Source organism: Macrobrachium nipponense, chromosome 42 (assembly GCF_015104395.2).
Source record: "Macrobrachium nipponense isolate FS-2020 chromosome 42, ASM1510439v2, whole genome shotgun sequence".
In the NCBI taxonomy this organism is placed as follows: Eukaryota; Metazoa; Arthropoda; class Malacostraca; order Decapoda; family Palaemonidae; genus Macrobrachium; species Macrobrachium nipponense.
In genome coordinates, this window is record NC_061103.1 from 11,257,780 (window position 1) to 11,275,824 (window position 18,045).

Below are 18,045 nucleotides of genomic sequence, written 5' to 3' on the forward strand. Positions count from 1 at the left end.
GCCTAGTAATATTCCGTCATTTTTCTTCATTTTGAACCAAATTTGAAGTCTCTAAAACAATATTGTGATTTATTGTGAATTTTTGAAAAATATATTTTCACTACGCGCGCCGATTCGCGGCCGCAAGTCTCCGAAATACGTACATCGCATTATCCTAATATTTGCTCCTTTTCATATTAGCCTTTTTATAGAGTTTCATATATCAAAATGTGCGCAAATTCATGAAAAATACAATAAAAAATAATTGAAGGTTGTAGCTTTTTCCATCTCTGAAATATGTGCATATAAAAAAATATATAAAAATTTCGACATTCGGTCAAATTTAACTCGTCCGAAATGGTCGAAATCTGCAATTCTAATCTAAAACTCTTACAGTATTGTAATATTAAATCATTTGTCTTAATTTTGAAACAAATTGGAAGTCTCTAGAACAATATTTAGAATTACGGTGAATTTTTGAAAATAACATTTTTTTACGTCCGCGCGTTACGAATTCGTACATCATTTTGTGATAATATTTTTCCGGTGTTGATTTTATTGTTTTACTATGTATTATATATCAAAAGGATTGCAATTTAGTGTACAATACAACGAAAAAAAAAGTAACTCGTTAGCTTTGACCGTTTTTTGCACAGCGGGATTTGAATACAATTATCTATGAATTTTTTTTTTTTGCTACCATATATCGCATTATTTACATATGATAATGATATTAATTTTCATTTCTGATGATTGCATACTAAACTTCAGGCAATGGAAAAAAATGAGCCAAAAATGAACTCTTAATCTTCAAAAGTAAGCGCGCTGTGATTTTTTGAAAAAATTATTTTTTCCGATTCCACGCTCACTCCAAACCGGCGCCGGCATACAGGAGAGATTTTGATTTTTAGGGCTTCGGCGTAAAAGGGTTAACTTACTATGCTATCGGAGACGATAGGGCTAAAAGTACAGTAAGATATTATACTATCACAAAGACCACATTAAAGGTAGAAGCGCAGGGAACGGGTAACTTACCGAAGAAGTAACCCGAGCTACCATCTCGTAGCAAGCAAAACAGTTCTCGTGATGCCAAACTATGGAGTTCTCTATCAGCACAGCGCAGGGGGCATGGCCCCGGCAAACATCGTGCCCACAAGGATCCTGGAGGACGGCATTACACCCGGCAACCAGACATTGGGTGGCCTGTAAATGTAATGATACATGAGTATCGCCATATAATAAGATATAGTGCAGGAGTGACCCGGACTAAAGAGACATATGCATCCCGGGAACTCGTGCTAAGCGCATATAAATTAACCTGGAACCGTAGTAGCCCAGAGGACAATACATTCCGGGTAACCCAGAACCTCCTATTGAAGCTACCCGATCAGGGAGAATGAAATACAAAGGCACTAGCAACGGGCTATCCCGGGCGGCAATGAACCCGGAGGTTCAATGTACTAATTAAACGAAACAATAAATTAAAAAATGAATACTATTATCTCCGCCTAGGGAGGTACAACCTCCCGAAAACCAAACCCTCGACGATGCCGGAGAGGCCGGAATGCAAACCCGCCATAGGCGGGGAAGGAATGTCTAAGGCGGGAGGGTGAATACACTCAAGAGAAGCGGGAGGAGCCGAGCACGCCCAGACTACCGCAACTCCGAAGAAAGGTCAGCTGAGAAGCGACACCCACCGACCTAAGGCCTGAGAGGCCCCCCTCCACACCCCCCTGCAGATACTCGGGTCGGTCGTCAGCGACAACCTGAGCGAGAGAAGCACCCACCTAGGGGGGGCCCCGAGCGGAGGGGGGCGAAAGGCAGGTCGGGAGGGGTGACGATCACGTGACCCAGCGGCTCCCCGAGGTTACTGGACCGCGAGGAAGGCGCAGGGGAAACCTACGTGGTAGGCTAGCCGACACGAACACCCAAAGAAAAACATACACAAATAAATAATAAATACTTAAAACTAATGTAAAATCATGCTCTAACACGGGGGAGGGGAAAAGGGAATAGATGGGAAGAGAAATGAACATCAAAACACCTAACAACCAGGTAGGGCCACCCGATAAGGATGGCCCTAACCAGGACAAAACCAGAACTGGCCTATTGCCGTAACAATATAACAAAACCGAAGGGCAGACGGCCAGGGTAGCCATGATAATGAAAACAAACAAAATAAAATCATAATGAAAATCAGTAAAACTATAACGGGGTACCCGATGAGGCACGAAACAAAGACACGTGCTCGAAAGGAAACCCCCGTGCTAAGACACGAAAATAATAAATATAAAACATATACACGATCGACAAAACTGCCATCCAAGAAAAGGCAAATAAATGGTACTGATATACTACTCGGTTCACGAAGTATGGAAGACCACGCGAAACCGAAACGACACAAAAGGGGAACGCGTAATGGCGGCGCGCAGCCGCTTCAGCGAAGGCGACGCCAGACAAAACCCTAAATAAAAGGACCACGAAGGTCAAAATCACTCCCTAAATAGTGTCAAACAAAAAACCAGTACTTAACTTGGATGTAGAAGCAGATTGACGATCCATAACTAAAAAACACAAGCCAAAAAGGCAGAGAATAATAGAGTACAAAAATTACATGCGGCTCTCGAAATGGCTATCAAAGGAATGTCGTCACTGACGCTACCTTCGCGGTAGCAGGGAGTGAGCCGTAGCACGGCTCCCCTTTTCTAAAGGGTTTTGATGTGGAAAAGGCTAATTGGAGAGGCTGCTGTGATAGTGTTTTTCACTCTCCCCAGATTCATACCGACACCTTTTTAAAAAAGGGTGAGCGAGTCAGAATATTCTGGCATGTCCAATTTAGCAGTTCTCTGGTATTTTAGCAATATTTTACCTTAGAAATGGCGCTAAAGGAACGTATTTCACGGAGCGACACGGCTGAGCCCAGAAAAGCAGTTATAGTCGGGGAGATTATAATTCAAATATATCTTGTATTAGCAATCTTTGTTATTTATCACTCTGTTTTCACTGGTTTATGAATTATTGAAGAAAATTTCAATATTCTTCTAAAACTGATCACGTATGAAATTTTCAATGATTGGCCAACAGTTCTATAAAATTTTTGGGGGTAAAATCTCATATTAGTTGCAAAATTCTATGAATACATATTCAAACAAAATAACTGCAGAAAACAAGGGATGACTATAAAAGCAGTCCCCAGTTATGGGCGGACTAGGTTAATGGCGATCCGGTTTTATGGCGCTTGTCTAGCACCATAAAATTGGCTATTTATGGCGCCATAATACGCTGAGTTCTGGTTACCAGCACCATAAGGTGCCAAGAATAGAGTTATGGCACCATAACATACCTAAAGGAGGTGCCATGAACCAGTTAGTGGCGCCATTAACCGGATATCGGTGCCATAAATCACCAAGTTATGGTTGATGGCAGTTTTCGCTTATCAACAATCTGCCGAGAATGGAACCCCCACCGATAACTGGGGACTGCCTGTAGTTTATAATTTACCTCAAATAAAACTGCACAAGTTAGCATGATACATTTGAATATATCTAAAAACCCTCAACATTATTTATAGTTGATTCTTGCCATTGAAAAATCCTATTCCACCTCACATCTTATCAAGGACTAAACTTTTAATGCGTTCAACACAAGGTAAGTGTGAAACAGCCAATCACATACAGTATTATTTTAATGCACATAAACAAGGTAGGGACAGATATTTTGATATGTAACAATACTTTGCCAAAGATTATTCTATCACAATTGAAATGAGCTGCTTGTGTCTGTTAATCCCTGTAGATCTTCATACTACTACAGAACTACTTCTTCATTCTTGAAGCTTTAAATCTTGATATTTTTCTTGTTTGCGTGTCAGCTGCTGGAGCTTCTGGTCTGGCCTCCACAACTTCAGGATCCACACTTCGTTCAACAATTTTATAACTGAAGGCCTGAAAAATATAAATTCTGTTACATACAGCCAAGCACATTACTTTAACTTAATCTACAATGCCAGGCTAGGGTCAATTCAAAATAGGCAACCACTCAGCAGGTAAAGGCAGGAGGTGGGCTCAAGCTTGAATATAAAGTACAGATTCCAATGGAGCCATTCATTCACAAACACTTGGAGGTAATGACAAAACCAAAAGCTGAATCACAGATTCTCGTGACCTATCACATGAGAATAGGACAAGTTGACAAATTTATGACCAGGTATAGTAGCACCTCAAGAAATGGCATGCCACTTCCACTAATATTACACAAGTATTGATATTATGCGAGTTTCAAGTCTTGTGAGCAAGTTTTAGCTTGAAATATGCAAGCATGGCACATCCATACTTCCCAGAATTAAACATTATGCATCTCAACACAAAAGACAGCAGACCTACTACTAGTTGCTCCTCTTGATGATCTCACTCTAATGCCAACAATCAACAAAAGATTTTGACAACTTGGGTTCCCATGACTAAATAGTTGGTGATGAAAGTGAAAAGGTGAACAATAATGATTATATACGTCGAAGTGTTAAAACCTTTCTTGATTGCGAATCGAAAGGGCAAATAATAAAGCTAAATAAGATAAGCACCCAGTCTACATGTAAAAGTTTATTTCATCATAGCCTTGGGGAAGCTTGCATGTCTTGCTACATCCTAACAAGGGTACTTGGGCAGAATGAGAACCTTGTTTTTCATGTTTTTGTGTGTTACATTTAGTTGCAAATAATGTTATAGAATAATAACGCACTGTTCTAGAACATTAAGGTATTGTTCTTGAACATTCCAAAGATTGTGCCCCTAGAATATACGTATATGTACAGTTATTGGTGATCTGGTTTTATGGGGCTTGTCTAGTGATTACAATAACTGAATTTTCAGCGCTGATATGCACCAATCCCTGCTTATCAGCACTGTTCCTTGGTTAACGGTGCCAATAACCGAAGCTCAGCACCAATAACCGTGGATCAGCACTATTATCACTGATTTTCGGTTATCGGTGATTTTCAGTTATCGCCACGCCATTGGGAACGGAACCCAGCCCCTGCCCATTCCCCAATAGCTGGGGAATGCCTGTACATACTTGAAAAGTAAGCGTATTTTAATCTTTTACAAATATTTTCTTCAGACTGTCATTCAATGAAGTGAAGAAAGGGTGGGGGTGTTCCCATAGAGATTTAATGACAATGATCACAGTGAAACTGTCAAGTGCTGGTTTTGTGTATGAAGCTGTTGAAGAATACCTAACAAAGGCACCGTGAACCGGTTACCGGTTTTCGCTTACCAGCATCCCGCCGAGAACAGAACCCCCCCAATAACGAGGGACTACCTGTATATTTCATGTATTATTGTATTACGTACAAAATATGGACAGAGCAATCAAGCACCATTTGCATTCTGGTTCTATTTACATTCTTATGCCTGAGTCGCACACTTTGGTGATTCAATACCACGGCCTGAAAATTTGCTTAATACGACGTCACTACAGTGCAATTATGAGCAAGATGCCATCACTTGGCATGATCTGTAACCACGCCGGTGAGTTTGACAACTTAACTTCCACCAAGTGATGGCGGATGTGCAAGGCTGTCCAGCACCTATGCAATGAGTCACAACTGTCAAAAGTCGCCATGTCATGCCAGAAGATGCAATAGTGTCATAATGGCATTTCAATTGCCGCAACAGCGTCAGCATTTGATTACGGAAGACATAATTAGCAAGTGTCAATATGCAGCATCCAGTATGACATACACCTAGTACTTGGCAACCCCGCAACATGCACAGTTTGGGGTGTGCAGCGAGTCAAAACTGTGACAATGTATCACTGCCAGACGAAATCAGGTTAGCTGTCAGACAATGTATCACTGTGACAATGTATCACTGCCAGACGAAATCAGGTTAGCTGTCAGAACTACAGATAAAGACAAAAATTAGGAAAATGTTACTGTAATTCCTTCTTGTTTCTTTTCTATAATATGCAAGTATAGTTGGAAGCATCCTAGTCTCGTAATCTTAGGGCTAGGGTTCGCTTCTCCATCAGGGAGCGAATAGTGAGGCTGTCTGACAGTAGGTAGCACGAGTGACATCGTGGTGGGAAGTTGTTGTCAGCTGGCTGATGTCAGCCTGAGAGGCTGTAGCCTGGGGGATGACTGAAAATGACAACGACAATGACTGTAAATTCTTCATGTAACTGTTCTATAAAGATATATGCTATTTTAAATTGTAAGGCAGTCCCCGGGTTACGACGGGTTCGGGTTATGACGTTCCGAGGTAAAGGCGCTTCTCAAATATATTCATCAGACATTATTTCCAGGGTTACGACGCCTACAACGCTCATCTGGCAGATAAAATATGACACCAAAAATGCAAAATAATCAATATTTGAAGGTTTTTTTTGATGAAAAATGCAATAAGAATGCAGTTTACATAGTTTTCAATGCACCAAAAGCATTAAAAGTAAGATTTTCTTAGGATTTTTTATGATGTTCCGGTTTACAACGATTTTCAGCTTACGACGCATCTCAAGAACGGAACCCCCGTCGTAACCCGGGGACTGCCTGTATATTTTTCTACAATATAATAAATTGTGTATATAATGTTTATATGTATTGTGTTAGTACTACATTTTCCTAAAAGCACTAATAACAATGTTATTTTCTATAATAATACAGTACATGAAATAACCAAAATCCTAAGACTAAAGTGTGGGGAAATTTAGAAGTTAAGAGGCCCTAATACCTAATTATAAGACATACATGTCTGGCAAAGCAACCAGTAAATACTTTATGTGTGTTTATATGTACAGTAATATCCCACACTTGCAGTTGCATGAATTCACACACAAACTTTTTACTGGTAGCTAATTGTCATGAGTTTTTCATATACTCACGAACATTTGCGAATCCTCGAGAAACCTTGCAAAAATGTTTGTTTAATTTTTTTATGTCATTTATAAGTTTTCAAGTTCTTATGTGTAAATTAAATAACATTAAATAATAAAAATTAATAATTCTCTCTCTCTGTAATAATTCATAAATAATTAAGTAAAGACAACACTCTCTCTCTCTCTCTCTCTCAATCCTAATTAGTGCTCACACATAATTTACAACCTACGCATTATTATTTCTTTATATGTCTTACCTGTACACTAGATAATTTTAAATTGATCTAATTTTACCTGTCCCATCTACAAACTGCAAATGCATCACTCTAACACATAGACATAGAGCATTTCAGACAAAAATAGAGACAAAATAAAATTCTTAAAAACAAGGTTGAGAAGACTTCTAAAAATAGATTGGCCAGAAGGAGGAGAGAGAGGGAGAAATGGTATGTTTATGTAATATTCACACTTGGTCTTGTGGTTTTTATGAATATATCTTCAAGTAATTTTATATAGATGTCTGTTTTACCTTATTGATGGCAGTTTAATTTCCCTTAGAAATTAAATCTCTTTGAATTTAACTTTTTAACAGTGACCTTTAGAATGTCTACTATAAACTCATTTAATTAACTTGTTTTTTATTTAAGGTGAGCTAGAAAATATTTTAAAATGTTAAAAAAAATGCAAAACTTTTGATTTAACGCAAATTGGCACCCTCCAGGATGCAATGCAAAGAATTCGGGAAGAACTTTTAACATCCTGGAGGCGAATGACTCTAATGTAACAAGAAGTGCAGCTGTAGCAAGAAAGGTGATGGTGATTTAAATTGCTACACTATGATGCTAGAGAACAAGAGGAAAATGCAACACAGACCTAACCGGAGCAATTTTTTCAAGAAAAACCAAAGACCACAGGAGGAAAAAAAACAAGAAAAAGAATCAGAAGACGAGTGAGCAGGGAAGAAGAAGACAAACTAGGGTGGGAGGAGGGACAGCCAAGGAGTAGGGTGGTGTCCCCTGCAAACGACAGCCATCGACATAAACAAAGACAGAGCACAGTGCACTTTATGTATTTATTAATTAATAAAGTGAAAGACTTTATTTATTCATTAATAAAGCAAAAGATTTTGTTCTGTTTTTCTTTTTGTCTGACCTACACAGGGGGGGGGGGGGGGGGGGGGGGGCAGTTTCCCGTTCTTGGTGGGGTGCTGAGAAGCGAAAACTACCATTATGGCAGCAAAGTTTCAGTTAATGGTGCCTCTGTTAGGTATGTTTTGACACCATAACTCTATTATCATAAGGTACCGATGACCGAAACTTGGCCCGTTATGGCACTATAAATCGCTGATTTTATGACCCTCGACAAGTGCTATAAAACCTGATCGCCATTAATCGAGTTCCCCAATAACTGGAGACTTCCTGTACTACATAAATATGTGGTCTCACCTCGACATGCAAAAGGCTATCACAACTGATTCACTGCATATGGCATCATGGTGTCGTATTCCACTGGCTTTATTTTTTTTGTGCCCCAAGGCCTGCAACTGATGCTGATTGATCGCCAAACACAGCCAATAAGACGGTCGTGGTCTCAAATAGCCAATGTGTGACTCAGGCATTAAAATTATCAGCTGATTGCCTTTTAATAACATCATCAATGTCTTTAGTTATTGAATGAAACTTGATTCAGAGATAGATCGTTTCTTTTGTAAATTATCAAAGATGAGTTTTAAAAATTCAATTACTACTTAATCTATAAACTAATAAATTAAATGTAGTACATGTATGATTTTTCTAATTTTAGATGCTACATTTGCCTCCAAAACATTTTGCAGTCTGCTCATTTGTTTTTTTAGCCACAGCTATACTGCCCGCTGTTTAACCCTCAAGGGACAGGCACCATCTTATGAGTATTGAAAACAGTTTTGGGTGGTGGACAGGCTAATTCACATTGAGCATCAATATTATGCGCCACACGATTTGGATGAATTTAGCACGAAAGATGTTCAGAGCACTTCAATGACTTGTGGCAACTGTAGTTTCTCAGCTCATGGAGTCAGGAGTCACAGGTAGCTCTCAGTATGATTTTAGACATGAGGGGGAATTTTTGCTGCTGTCCGTCTATGATCTCTTTTTATTTATTTGCTCATAAATATACCCAGGGATTGATGTTGGTTTTAGTTCTTATCTTTTATGATAGTATGGCAACTATAATTGTAATTTTGCAAAGAAAAGTGCAAAGAAATATTAGAAAACATGAATACCTCCCGAAAAGTTACTGCATCTAGTTTTTAAGTATTTAAGAAGTCAACAATTGTAATACAACTTTTAATAAATATGGTGTTACTTAGGTAACTAACATCGACAAACAACTGTTTCTCGATTCAGTTGTTTATGCTAATACTGGCTGTTATTTTTTCCAGTGTTTTGTATGCAGTAGCAAGTGGTTCTAATTTTAAGAAATAGTAATGAATTCTTGCACAAGCCACAAGTTTGGTAAGTCTAGTTGAATGTATAATGATTCACTCTTCACCTATTGAACTTTTGTTCCTAGGCCTTTCATTAGGTGAAAGCTAACTTCCACAAGCCTTATCAGTGAAATCTACCAAAACCAAGACAGCTATAGGAAGCCTAGCCTAGAACTATTACCTACCAAAAAAGAAACCTGCATATTAAGAATCTCTCACTATACATGATATATGTGATGAAACCATGTTTGGGGACAAAACATTAAGGATCGCGTAACACACGAGATCAGATGATATATGAGTATATATGCAAATTATGGTTTGTTTTGATGCTCTACATTTTGAGTTTTAAGGTATTTTATTGTTAGAAATAAAATGTGCTTTGTGCTTGTGTATTTAGGAGCAACTGTCAGTTCCAAATTCTGAAAATATCCAAAAAGCAAAAACAAATTGTCCCGAGGGTTTTGGGTGAGATTGTGAACTTTGCCTTTTGCATAATTTTTTTCACTTTAAAGTGTGATGGTTGTTGTTTATATGCATACCGAGTGTTTGCAGTTAATTGGTAATGACACAGTTAGGTGAGGAAGGGTACAGAGTTGCCCATGAACACCCCTAGAATTTCATAGTTTCCCTTATCCAAATTTCACCAGAATCCGAGAGGCCCTTTGCTCTATCAATCCAGATAACAGAAGGATTATTATGTATGGGATTAGGTGCATTACATGTGCAGTTCCTATTATGTGTGTAGTTACCAGCAGAAACAAGGGGAAGGGTTCTGTCTGCATGGCTCTATCTACATGCACATTTCTGCCAACACTCTCCTGTTTTTCTGTGTTTCTTTGAAAATCTAGTGAAAACTATGTGTACTGTACATATTTCATCAAGACCCCTAAGAAGGCTAGAGATGACACAAAGGCAAAAAAAGATAGAGGATCTGTAGAGGTTCAAAAAGGAATAACAGAAAAACATGGGGTAGAGTATGGTGTAGCCAAACAATTCATACCATGATCAAATTGTGGCCTGATGCTAGAAGAGAAAGGGACTTTAAAGGCACAGAGGCTGACCTTTGTTGAGGAAGTTGTGTCTCTAGGTAGGTCCATGGGTTTGTAGGTTGGGGGATGATGAAGTGGAGTTAGTAGAGGAGTACAAAACCAAGTTCACCAGAGAAGAACAGCAAGTCATCAAGGGGATACGAAGCAGACAACTGAGGAATTGTCTTTACAGTAGCAGGGATGGGAGGATGTCCTAGGTTCATTAATAACAGGAATGGGTGCAAATTGAGGAAAGCTGCTGCTTGTTTGTATGGTGTTTTCACGATGCTTCCAGTTACTCATTCACCAACTACTGCTGGTGGTTTGGCCTTAACTACCCCTTAATACTGCAAATCTGTGGCTGCTTCAATTCTGCAACCTTCATCAAAGACTAATTACTATCTCTGTATGCTTCTATGCAATGGGATTCCAGACTGCACTAGCTGCTCCTATGCCAGCTCTCTCTGCACTTCCTGAGCAACTCACTGCATCCACTTAATTTTCTACCCCAGCAGCACAGATGATTCCTTAGACACTGCAGTGCCCACCATTCCATTACCATATTCTGCTGTTTTGATGTTAATTTTACTGTTAGTTCTGGCACTCTGATATTTGCAGAACTAGGTACCAGTTTTGACCACAACAGCTCCTTCAGTGCTTGTTCTGGCATGTATAAGTTTTCAGCACTTGTTAATCAATTTGTCTGTGATTGCACTGCCTATGGCATCTGTAGTATCGATGTCAACCACTTCAATGCCTCCTGCTCTGTCTTTAGTCACTTCACTGAAAGGTGCTTAGCCATTAACTGCTTCTCTTGGCCTTTGCTGCTATGCCAGCATTAATGACTGATTACACTTCCTGGCTTTCCTACTAATTCTGATTTGTTCCTACACCGTATACAAACCTTCCGTCCTTTACTTAGGGATAGATTGCAGCTCAGCTCAAACTACTGGCTAATACAATCTATTATATATCGAGGTAGTAACTACTGGGCCAGTAGTTACCTACCCGGCAGTGGGGAAGCACCGCCTCCCCACCAGCTCACTGAGTCGTCACTTTGATTACAGCCGGCAGCGAGGAAAGACCTCTCTCTTTCGCTCTCGCTGGCTTGTTGAAATTGTTCAAAACATTCTTTTTCTCTTTCTAGCTGAGTGCGAGTATGTCTGACAATATGGTTATGCATTCCTGCCCTGGTGTCCCGGGCCGAAGGTGCGGGACTTTCATAAGCAGGATTGATAGAGACCCTCACTCCCTTTGTCCTTCTTGCAGGGGGCATTCCTGTACATCAAAATCCCCGTGAGGAGTGTTGTACCTGGTCACCTGCCCAGTGGGTTGAGTATCGCCGGTGGCGAAGTAAGAAGAAGAAACGTTATTTCTTCACCTTCGAGTTCTTCCTCAAAGACTAAACGACCCAGACCTTCTGCTTCCTCGTCGGGGACTTGTCCTTCAGGACCTTCAACGTCTCACTCCTCAGGAGTGAAGTGCATAAGAGCGACAATTAACTCCTGGCCAGCCTTTGAAAGAGCAAGACCTGCCCATTTCCTGTTATTCAGTACGTGTTGACGACGCCCTTCATGTTTTGTGGCCTTCGTTGTGACTTCCTGGCCTGCCGTCGAAGGAGAGACTTTTGTCAGCACTCTCCTCTGGGGCTGCATCTTCCTCCTTAGTCTTTTAAGAGGAGTCAGCTTCATTCTCCCATGCTGTTAAGGAAGACGTCCCTCCCTCTGCGGCGTAGCCCCCAGAGCCTTCCCCTGCGGAGGCTCTTTTCGATGCTGACCAGGTCCGTCTTCCTGTCTGCCTGCCCTCGGGGATGCGGGCCCTGCAGCTTCGCCTTGTCCCTGGACGGGGTTCTCGGACTCCGCCTGACACGCCTTCTTCGAGAGCCAGCAGTGACTCGCAGAGAAGTAGTAAAGACTCCTCTCAAGAGACGTGCTGACACACGCTCTTCTTCGAGAACTACCAGACCTCCAAGTGTAAGCTCCTCGTCTTTGTGCGATGCTATGCCATGCACAAAGGAGCATTCATTGGATTTACTCTCCTCCGCAATGTGCGATGCTATGGCAAGTGCACAGGAGGCTTTGCTAATTGAGCGCTCCCCTGCAGTGCGTGATGCTTCGGCACACGCACAGGAGCCTTCATTGGAGAGAGGTCGCAGAGAAACTGTCTCTCCCTCTCGGGGACAATGCGCCCCCACCTTCTACACCAATGCGCACGGCAATACAGCGAGAACTACTTCCTGGTGCGCACCATTCATTTGCACGCTGTGTTACACCTTGACAGCGCACTCCAACAGCACGTGTGATTGCGTATGCGTTCTTTAGCCAGCACTCACCTGTAACAGGAGTTACCCAATGCGCTGCTTCACCACTGCCTCAGCAACAGAGTAAGCGCTCAACGAGACACGCTACTGCCCGTGCGTGCCGCGTGTCACCAGGGCACTTTTCTAAACACTCCAGCAGGCGCTCTCAGTCTCCAGTATCACACCCCACGCTCTTCTTCGCCTACACACGCAACAAGACGCGCAATTTCACCTGTAGAGCATCAACGCTCTCCATCACATTCTAATGCGTTCTCCCAAGCACTAATTTGCGCGCCATTCGCCTCCTGCACTTACGTGTTCAGAACCTGTGCCCATGCCTGCACTGACAAATGCTCTTGCTCCTGCAGATACACACACCTGTAAAACCTTTTTCCTCTGTTTTTTGCAATGTTTTGACATGGAAAACAGACACGTCTGACTCAGAGTACCCGTCCTCGGAACTTCCATTGCCTACTCCTCCTCCGGAGGTCCCATCTCCACCTCAGGATCCTTATAAAGCTGCAACCCAGCCTTCCAAAAGGCAGCCATATAGGCTTTCACCACTGATCAGAGGTCGTCGTTCCCCGACTCTTCCTTGAGAACAAGGCCACAAGCGGGCTCCTTCTCCTTCATATGACCTTCCAACCCCCCTTCTGATTCCTCTTGGGAAGTTGGGAGAGCAGTTAAGGGGATTTACTATCCCTAAGCTGCCACGATTGCTTAACGTCAGGCAAGAGGTGCTCTGGAAGCAAAGGCATCCCGTGACTCCTCCTTACGAGTCCAAACCTCCAACCTCTCGAGGTTCTCAATCTCCAAGGGCTTGTTCCTTTGTAGAGAAATATCATATCTCGCCCATCAAGTTTGAACCCAGCCAAGATCCTCCTGACAGGGGTCCAACAGTGCTTGCTGAAAGGGCTTAATTTCCCCTCTCTCCTCCAGCTTCGCTATAAGCAGATAGGTATCCTCCACTTCTACCTTCCCCCTTCTCGCAAGGGGCTGTCCGACAGGGGGTATAAGGACCTGTGGAAGGCAGCGAAGAATCACTCTCACAATTCTGAGCCTCAACGGGCTCCTATGGCTCTGGGGGCCTCAGCTACCAGACCTTCTGCTGCCCTTCATTCACGCCTGGGTGCGTCAATGCAGAGGGAGGATGATTTTCACGAGGCAACCAATGATTCAGCTGGCTACCTTCTGGAAACAGCTACTCCAGCTGTTCCAGAAGATGCGGCACCTGAAACCACCTTCCGCGAGATCATCGGTCTCATCTGGAAGGTAAATGGCCTGGGAGAAGCGCCAACTACTTCTCCGAAAGGCCATATGTTGGCAGCCGACCTTCTTTGTCGCACCCCTTGGGGTGCTCGGTCCCGGTTTGAGCTGCCCTTGTCATCCCTGACAAGATAGGGTCTGACCAAGGTTGATAGACAAGTTTCAGCGAAGAAGGACTCGCTACGGGCATCTCGCTCCTCTAAGCTAATCCCCTCTGCTTCCCAGAAGCAGAAGTAGTACTATGTGGCCCAAGAGGCTGAGCCTTCACCCTTGCCCATAAACCGACGATAACATCATTGGCACCTGGAGTTTCACTCGAGACACTGCAACACCGAACCTCAACGCTCTCTTCCCACGATGGCGTAAGGACGCCATCTCATCAAAGCTTGATCGAGCTGTGGACCCTCAGGATGTGACCGACCTGAGGAATGCCTCACTTCAGGGATCCATCCTCTTTCCATCTTCGGATGTAAATGAGGTGATCGGAAACTTCAGGAGAGTGAGCCAGGATTCTTTGCTGCACTGCGCAGCATCCTTCTGTCAGCCCCAACCTCCTGCTGTTTCTGCTCGACATTGCCCTGGCTCTCCATCTAGGAGGGTTTCTCACCCTCCTGCCGGGGCTGATCCCTTTCCCACTGCCTCCACCAGTCAGTGGCCGAGAGGTCAGCAGCCCTTTTCAACCAGGGGTGGTCGAGGGGGAGACAAACACGGCAAAAGGAAGAGAATCCGCCGCAACCAGTGAGGAGGGCAATACCCCCACTCTGCCACCTGTGGGGGGATGCCTGCAAGCCAGATGGACGAGGTGGCAGTACCACGAGGCGGAGGATTGGACGCTGACTGTCCTCTGACACGGGTATCGCGTCCCGTTCATTAACTCTCCCCTTCCTCTGATTCGACCCCCGAGGACGTCATCATCCTATCGTCAGGGATTGACGAAGGATCTCGCCCTTCAGGCGGAAGTCCAGAACTTGCTGATGAAGGATGCTCTCGAGATCTTTGACGAGTCTCTAGGCTTCTTCAGTTGACTGGAGACCGGTCATCGACCTCTCGGCCCTGAACGAGTTTGTTCAGCAAACCCCGTTCAGGATGGAGACCCAAAGCAGGGTCAGACAGGCCATTCGTCCTCTGGATTACATGGAGACGATCGACATAAAAGAGGCATAGTACTTCCAGGTCCCAATCCATCCATTGTCCAGGAAGTATCTTTGTCTTATTGTAGCAGACAGTGTGTTCCAATTCAAGGTCCTATGTTTTGGTCTCTCTACAGCTCCATAAGTCTACACTCGGGTGTTCACCCTAGCGTCAACATGGGCTCATCGCCAGGGCATTCGTCTATTGTGTTACCTAGACGAATGGCTGATACTGGCGCCCTCAATGAAACTGCTTCGTCTCCACCAAGACAGGGTTCTGGCATTTTGTCACGACCTGGGGATCATAGTGAACCACAAGAAATCCTCTCTAGAGCCCTCTCAATGACTGGTGTATCTCGGTATGATCCTTGACACCGTTGCAGGGAAAGCCTTTCCGACACTGGAAAGACTGGAACACTTCCGAAGTGTCGCTCTGCCCTTCCTTTGACAGTCCCAGCTGCCAGCACATCAGTGGCAACAGTTGCTGGGACATCTGGCCTCGCTGGAACGTCTTGTTCCAAGCGGTTGGATGCACCTTCGATCCTTTCAGTGGGGTCTGAAGAATCATTGATTGTAAAGTCACGATTCTACTCACAAACTAGTCCCAGTGGAGGAGAACATGCGCTCCGATCTCGAGAGGTGGCTGGACGATGCGAACCTGTTGAGGGGATCTCCTCTCCAGTCTCGTCCACCCGATCTGCTCCTGTTTACGGACGTATCCAAGGAAGGATGGGGCGCACACCTACTGCAACACCTGGCTTTGGGCCTATGGTCCGAGCAGGAACGTCATGATCATATCAACGTGCTGGAACTTCGAGCTGCCTTCATGGCACTCCAGCTCTCTTCTGACAGGTCACTCGGTTGCGCTGATGAGTGACAACACCACCGTGGTGCCATACGTGAACCGTCAAGGCGGTACCGTGTCTCTGCAGCTATGCCAACTAGCAGTGCAGATTCATGAATGGGTAGCTCTCAACTCGGTAGGGTTGACAGCTCGGTTCACTCCAGGCAAATGGAACATTGTGGCGGACAATCTGAGCAGGAGGACACAGATCGTTGGCTACGATTGGTCTTTGGCTCCTCAGATAGCGAACAAAGTCTTGACTTTGTGGGGTTCCCCAACAATAGACCTGTTCGCTACCTCTCTAAATCGGAAGTTCCCGATTTACTGTTCTCAGTTCCAGATCTGGCGTTGGGGTTCGAGGACGCCTTCCAGCACCCCTGGGATGGCCTCGACGTCTATGCTTTTCTGCCATTTTGCTGGATCAGGCAGGTGTTGAATCGAGTGCGATCCACACCTTCCTTGGCCATGATGCTAGCAGCGTCGAAATGGCCTCACGCAGAATGGTACCAGGACCTTCTACTTCTGCTGGTTGAGACTCCGAGAGTGCTTCCGCCACTCTCCGACCTCCTATGCCAACCACATGTGGGGATCTTCCACAATGCGGTGAGCTTTTTACATCTTCACACGTGGAGGTTATCCAGCAGCTCCTGACAGCGAAAGGCTTTTTGCGAGAGGCTGCGACAGCAATGTCAGGATACCTCAGGAAGTCCTCAACGTCTGTCTATCAGACCAAGGGGCCATCTTCTGTGGTTGGTGTCATCAGAGAAGTGTTTTTCCTCTCGGAGCCTCTATCTCCTTGATTGCCAACTGCTTACTTTACCTCCGGAGAGAGAAGCTACTTTTGGTCTCGGCAGTAGACTGAAGGGAATCGATCTCTCTTCCTTGGAGGAACTCTCTATGCTCATACGAAGCTTTGAACAGGTTTGCACTCCGGTATTGGCAAAGCCTCCTCCCTGAAACATCGTTGCTGTCCTCAGGTCTTTGAAGAGAGCTCGGTATGAACCATTATCCCTGGCATCTGATAAGAATCTCACCCTGAAAATGGTTTTTCTTCTCGCCCTTGCTTCCTCCAAGCGAGTCAGCGAGCTTCATGGCCTAGCCTATATTGTCACTCATACTGAGTGCTGGTCTAATGCCTGGTTTAGCTTGTTCATGAGTTTGTTGAGAAAACCCAGAATCCGGCCCAGGTCGATTCTCGGTTTTCTTCGTTCCAGGTTGTGAGCCTGGGCACAGTAACCGAAGACCCAGATGAGCTACTTCTCTGTCCTCTGAGAACACTGAGGCACTATCTCCAATGGACCAGCTCTACTCGACCCACCTTACAACATCTCTTTGTAAGTACGGGCCCATCAAAGAAGAAGGTTACGAGGAATACCATTTCACATTGGATTCGAGAGGTGATTTACCGCACCCTCTCCCCTCCCTCTTCTCCACTTGCTGGTACCAGTCAAGTGAAGGCTCATGATGTGCGTGGAATGAGCACATCGCTTGCCTTCAAGAAGGACCTCTGTTACCCAGGTGATGGAAGCTGGCACAAGGTCTCACCCTTCCACCTTCACTAGGTTCTACCTTAGAGACTGTAACCACAGCTACCTCGACACAACTGACCTTGGTCCTGTGGTAGCCGCTCAGCAAGTGGTTTAGCTGCCTCCGTGCCCTCAGAGGTCTGAAGTATCGAATCATGGATCGAGGTTCAGTATCAGGCTGGTGGTGAATGTGAGAGTATGACTGCCCTATTTTCTTTTCACCTTTTCCCCTTACTTGGGGTCATAGCATAGAAACCCATTCTCTGGCACCGATTTCGATACTGGTAAGCATTCCATGTCCGACTAGTGGTTTTTCTGTAGACACACAGAAGTCAGTCTCCACACTCCTTTCCAATGGGGAGTGTGCTGCAACCCAACAAACCCGTTATGTTTATATAGCCTGGTTTTGGTTGCCAGAGAGAGTTCTACGCTCACGCCTTTGATACCGAGGCCATCAGCCATCAGGTCGCATTTACCATGGCTCGCGGGGTGAAGGATCCACGACCCTGAGCTATAATCCCGGGCCCTGGCATCCCGGGTTCCATTCTCAGCCAGCAAGACAGGACTTCCATCCCTCCTTAGGATGAGTCTCCTAAGTAAAGGACGGAATGTTTGCATACGGTGTAGGCACAA

General features: G+C 44.2%; 1 protein-coding gene across 1 annotated transcript in view; it reads right to left on the bottom strand.

Annotated features, from left to right (window-relative positions):
- Positions 1-3,646: 3,646 nt before the first annotated feature.
- Positions 3,647-18,045, bottom strand: part of LOC135212974 (unconventional prefoldin RPB5 interactor-like) — a 224,808-nt gene continuing 210,409 nt past the window's right edge. Inside the window, exon 8 of the mRNA XM_064246735.1 lies at positions 3,647-3,923. Within this exon, the coding sequence (XP_064102805.1) occupies positions 3,795-3,923 (129 nt within the window). The 3' untranslated portion in view covers positions 3,647-3,794. The remainder of the gene's footprint in view (positions 3,924-18,045) is intronic.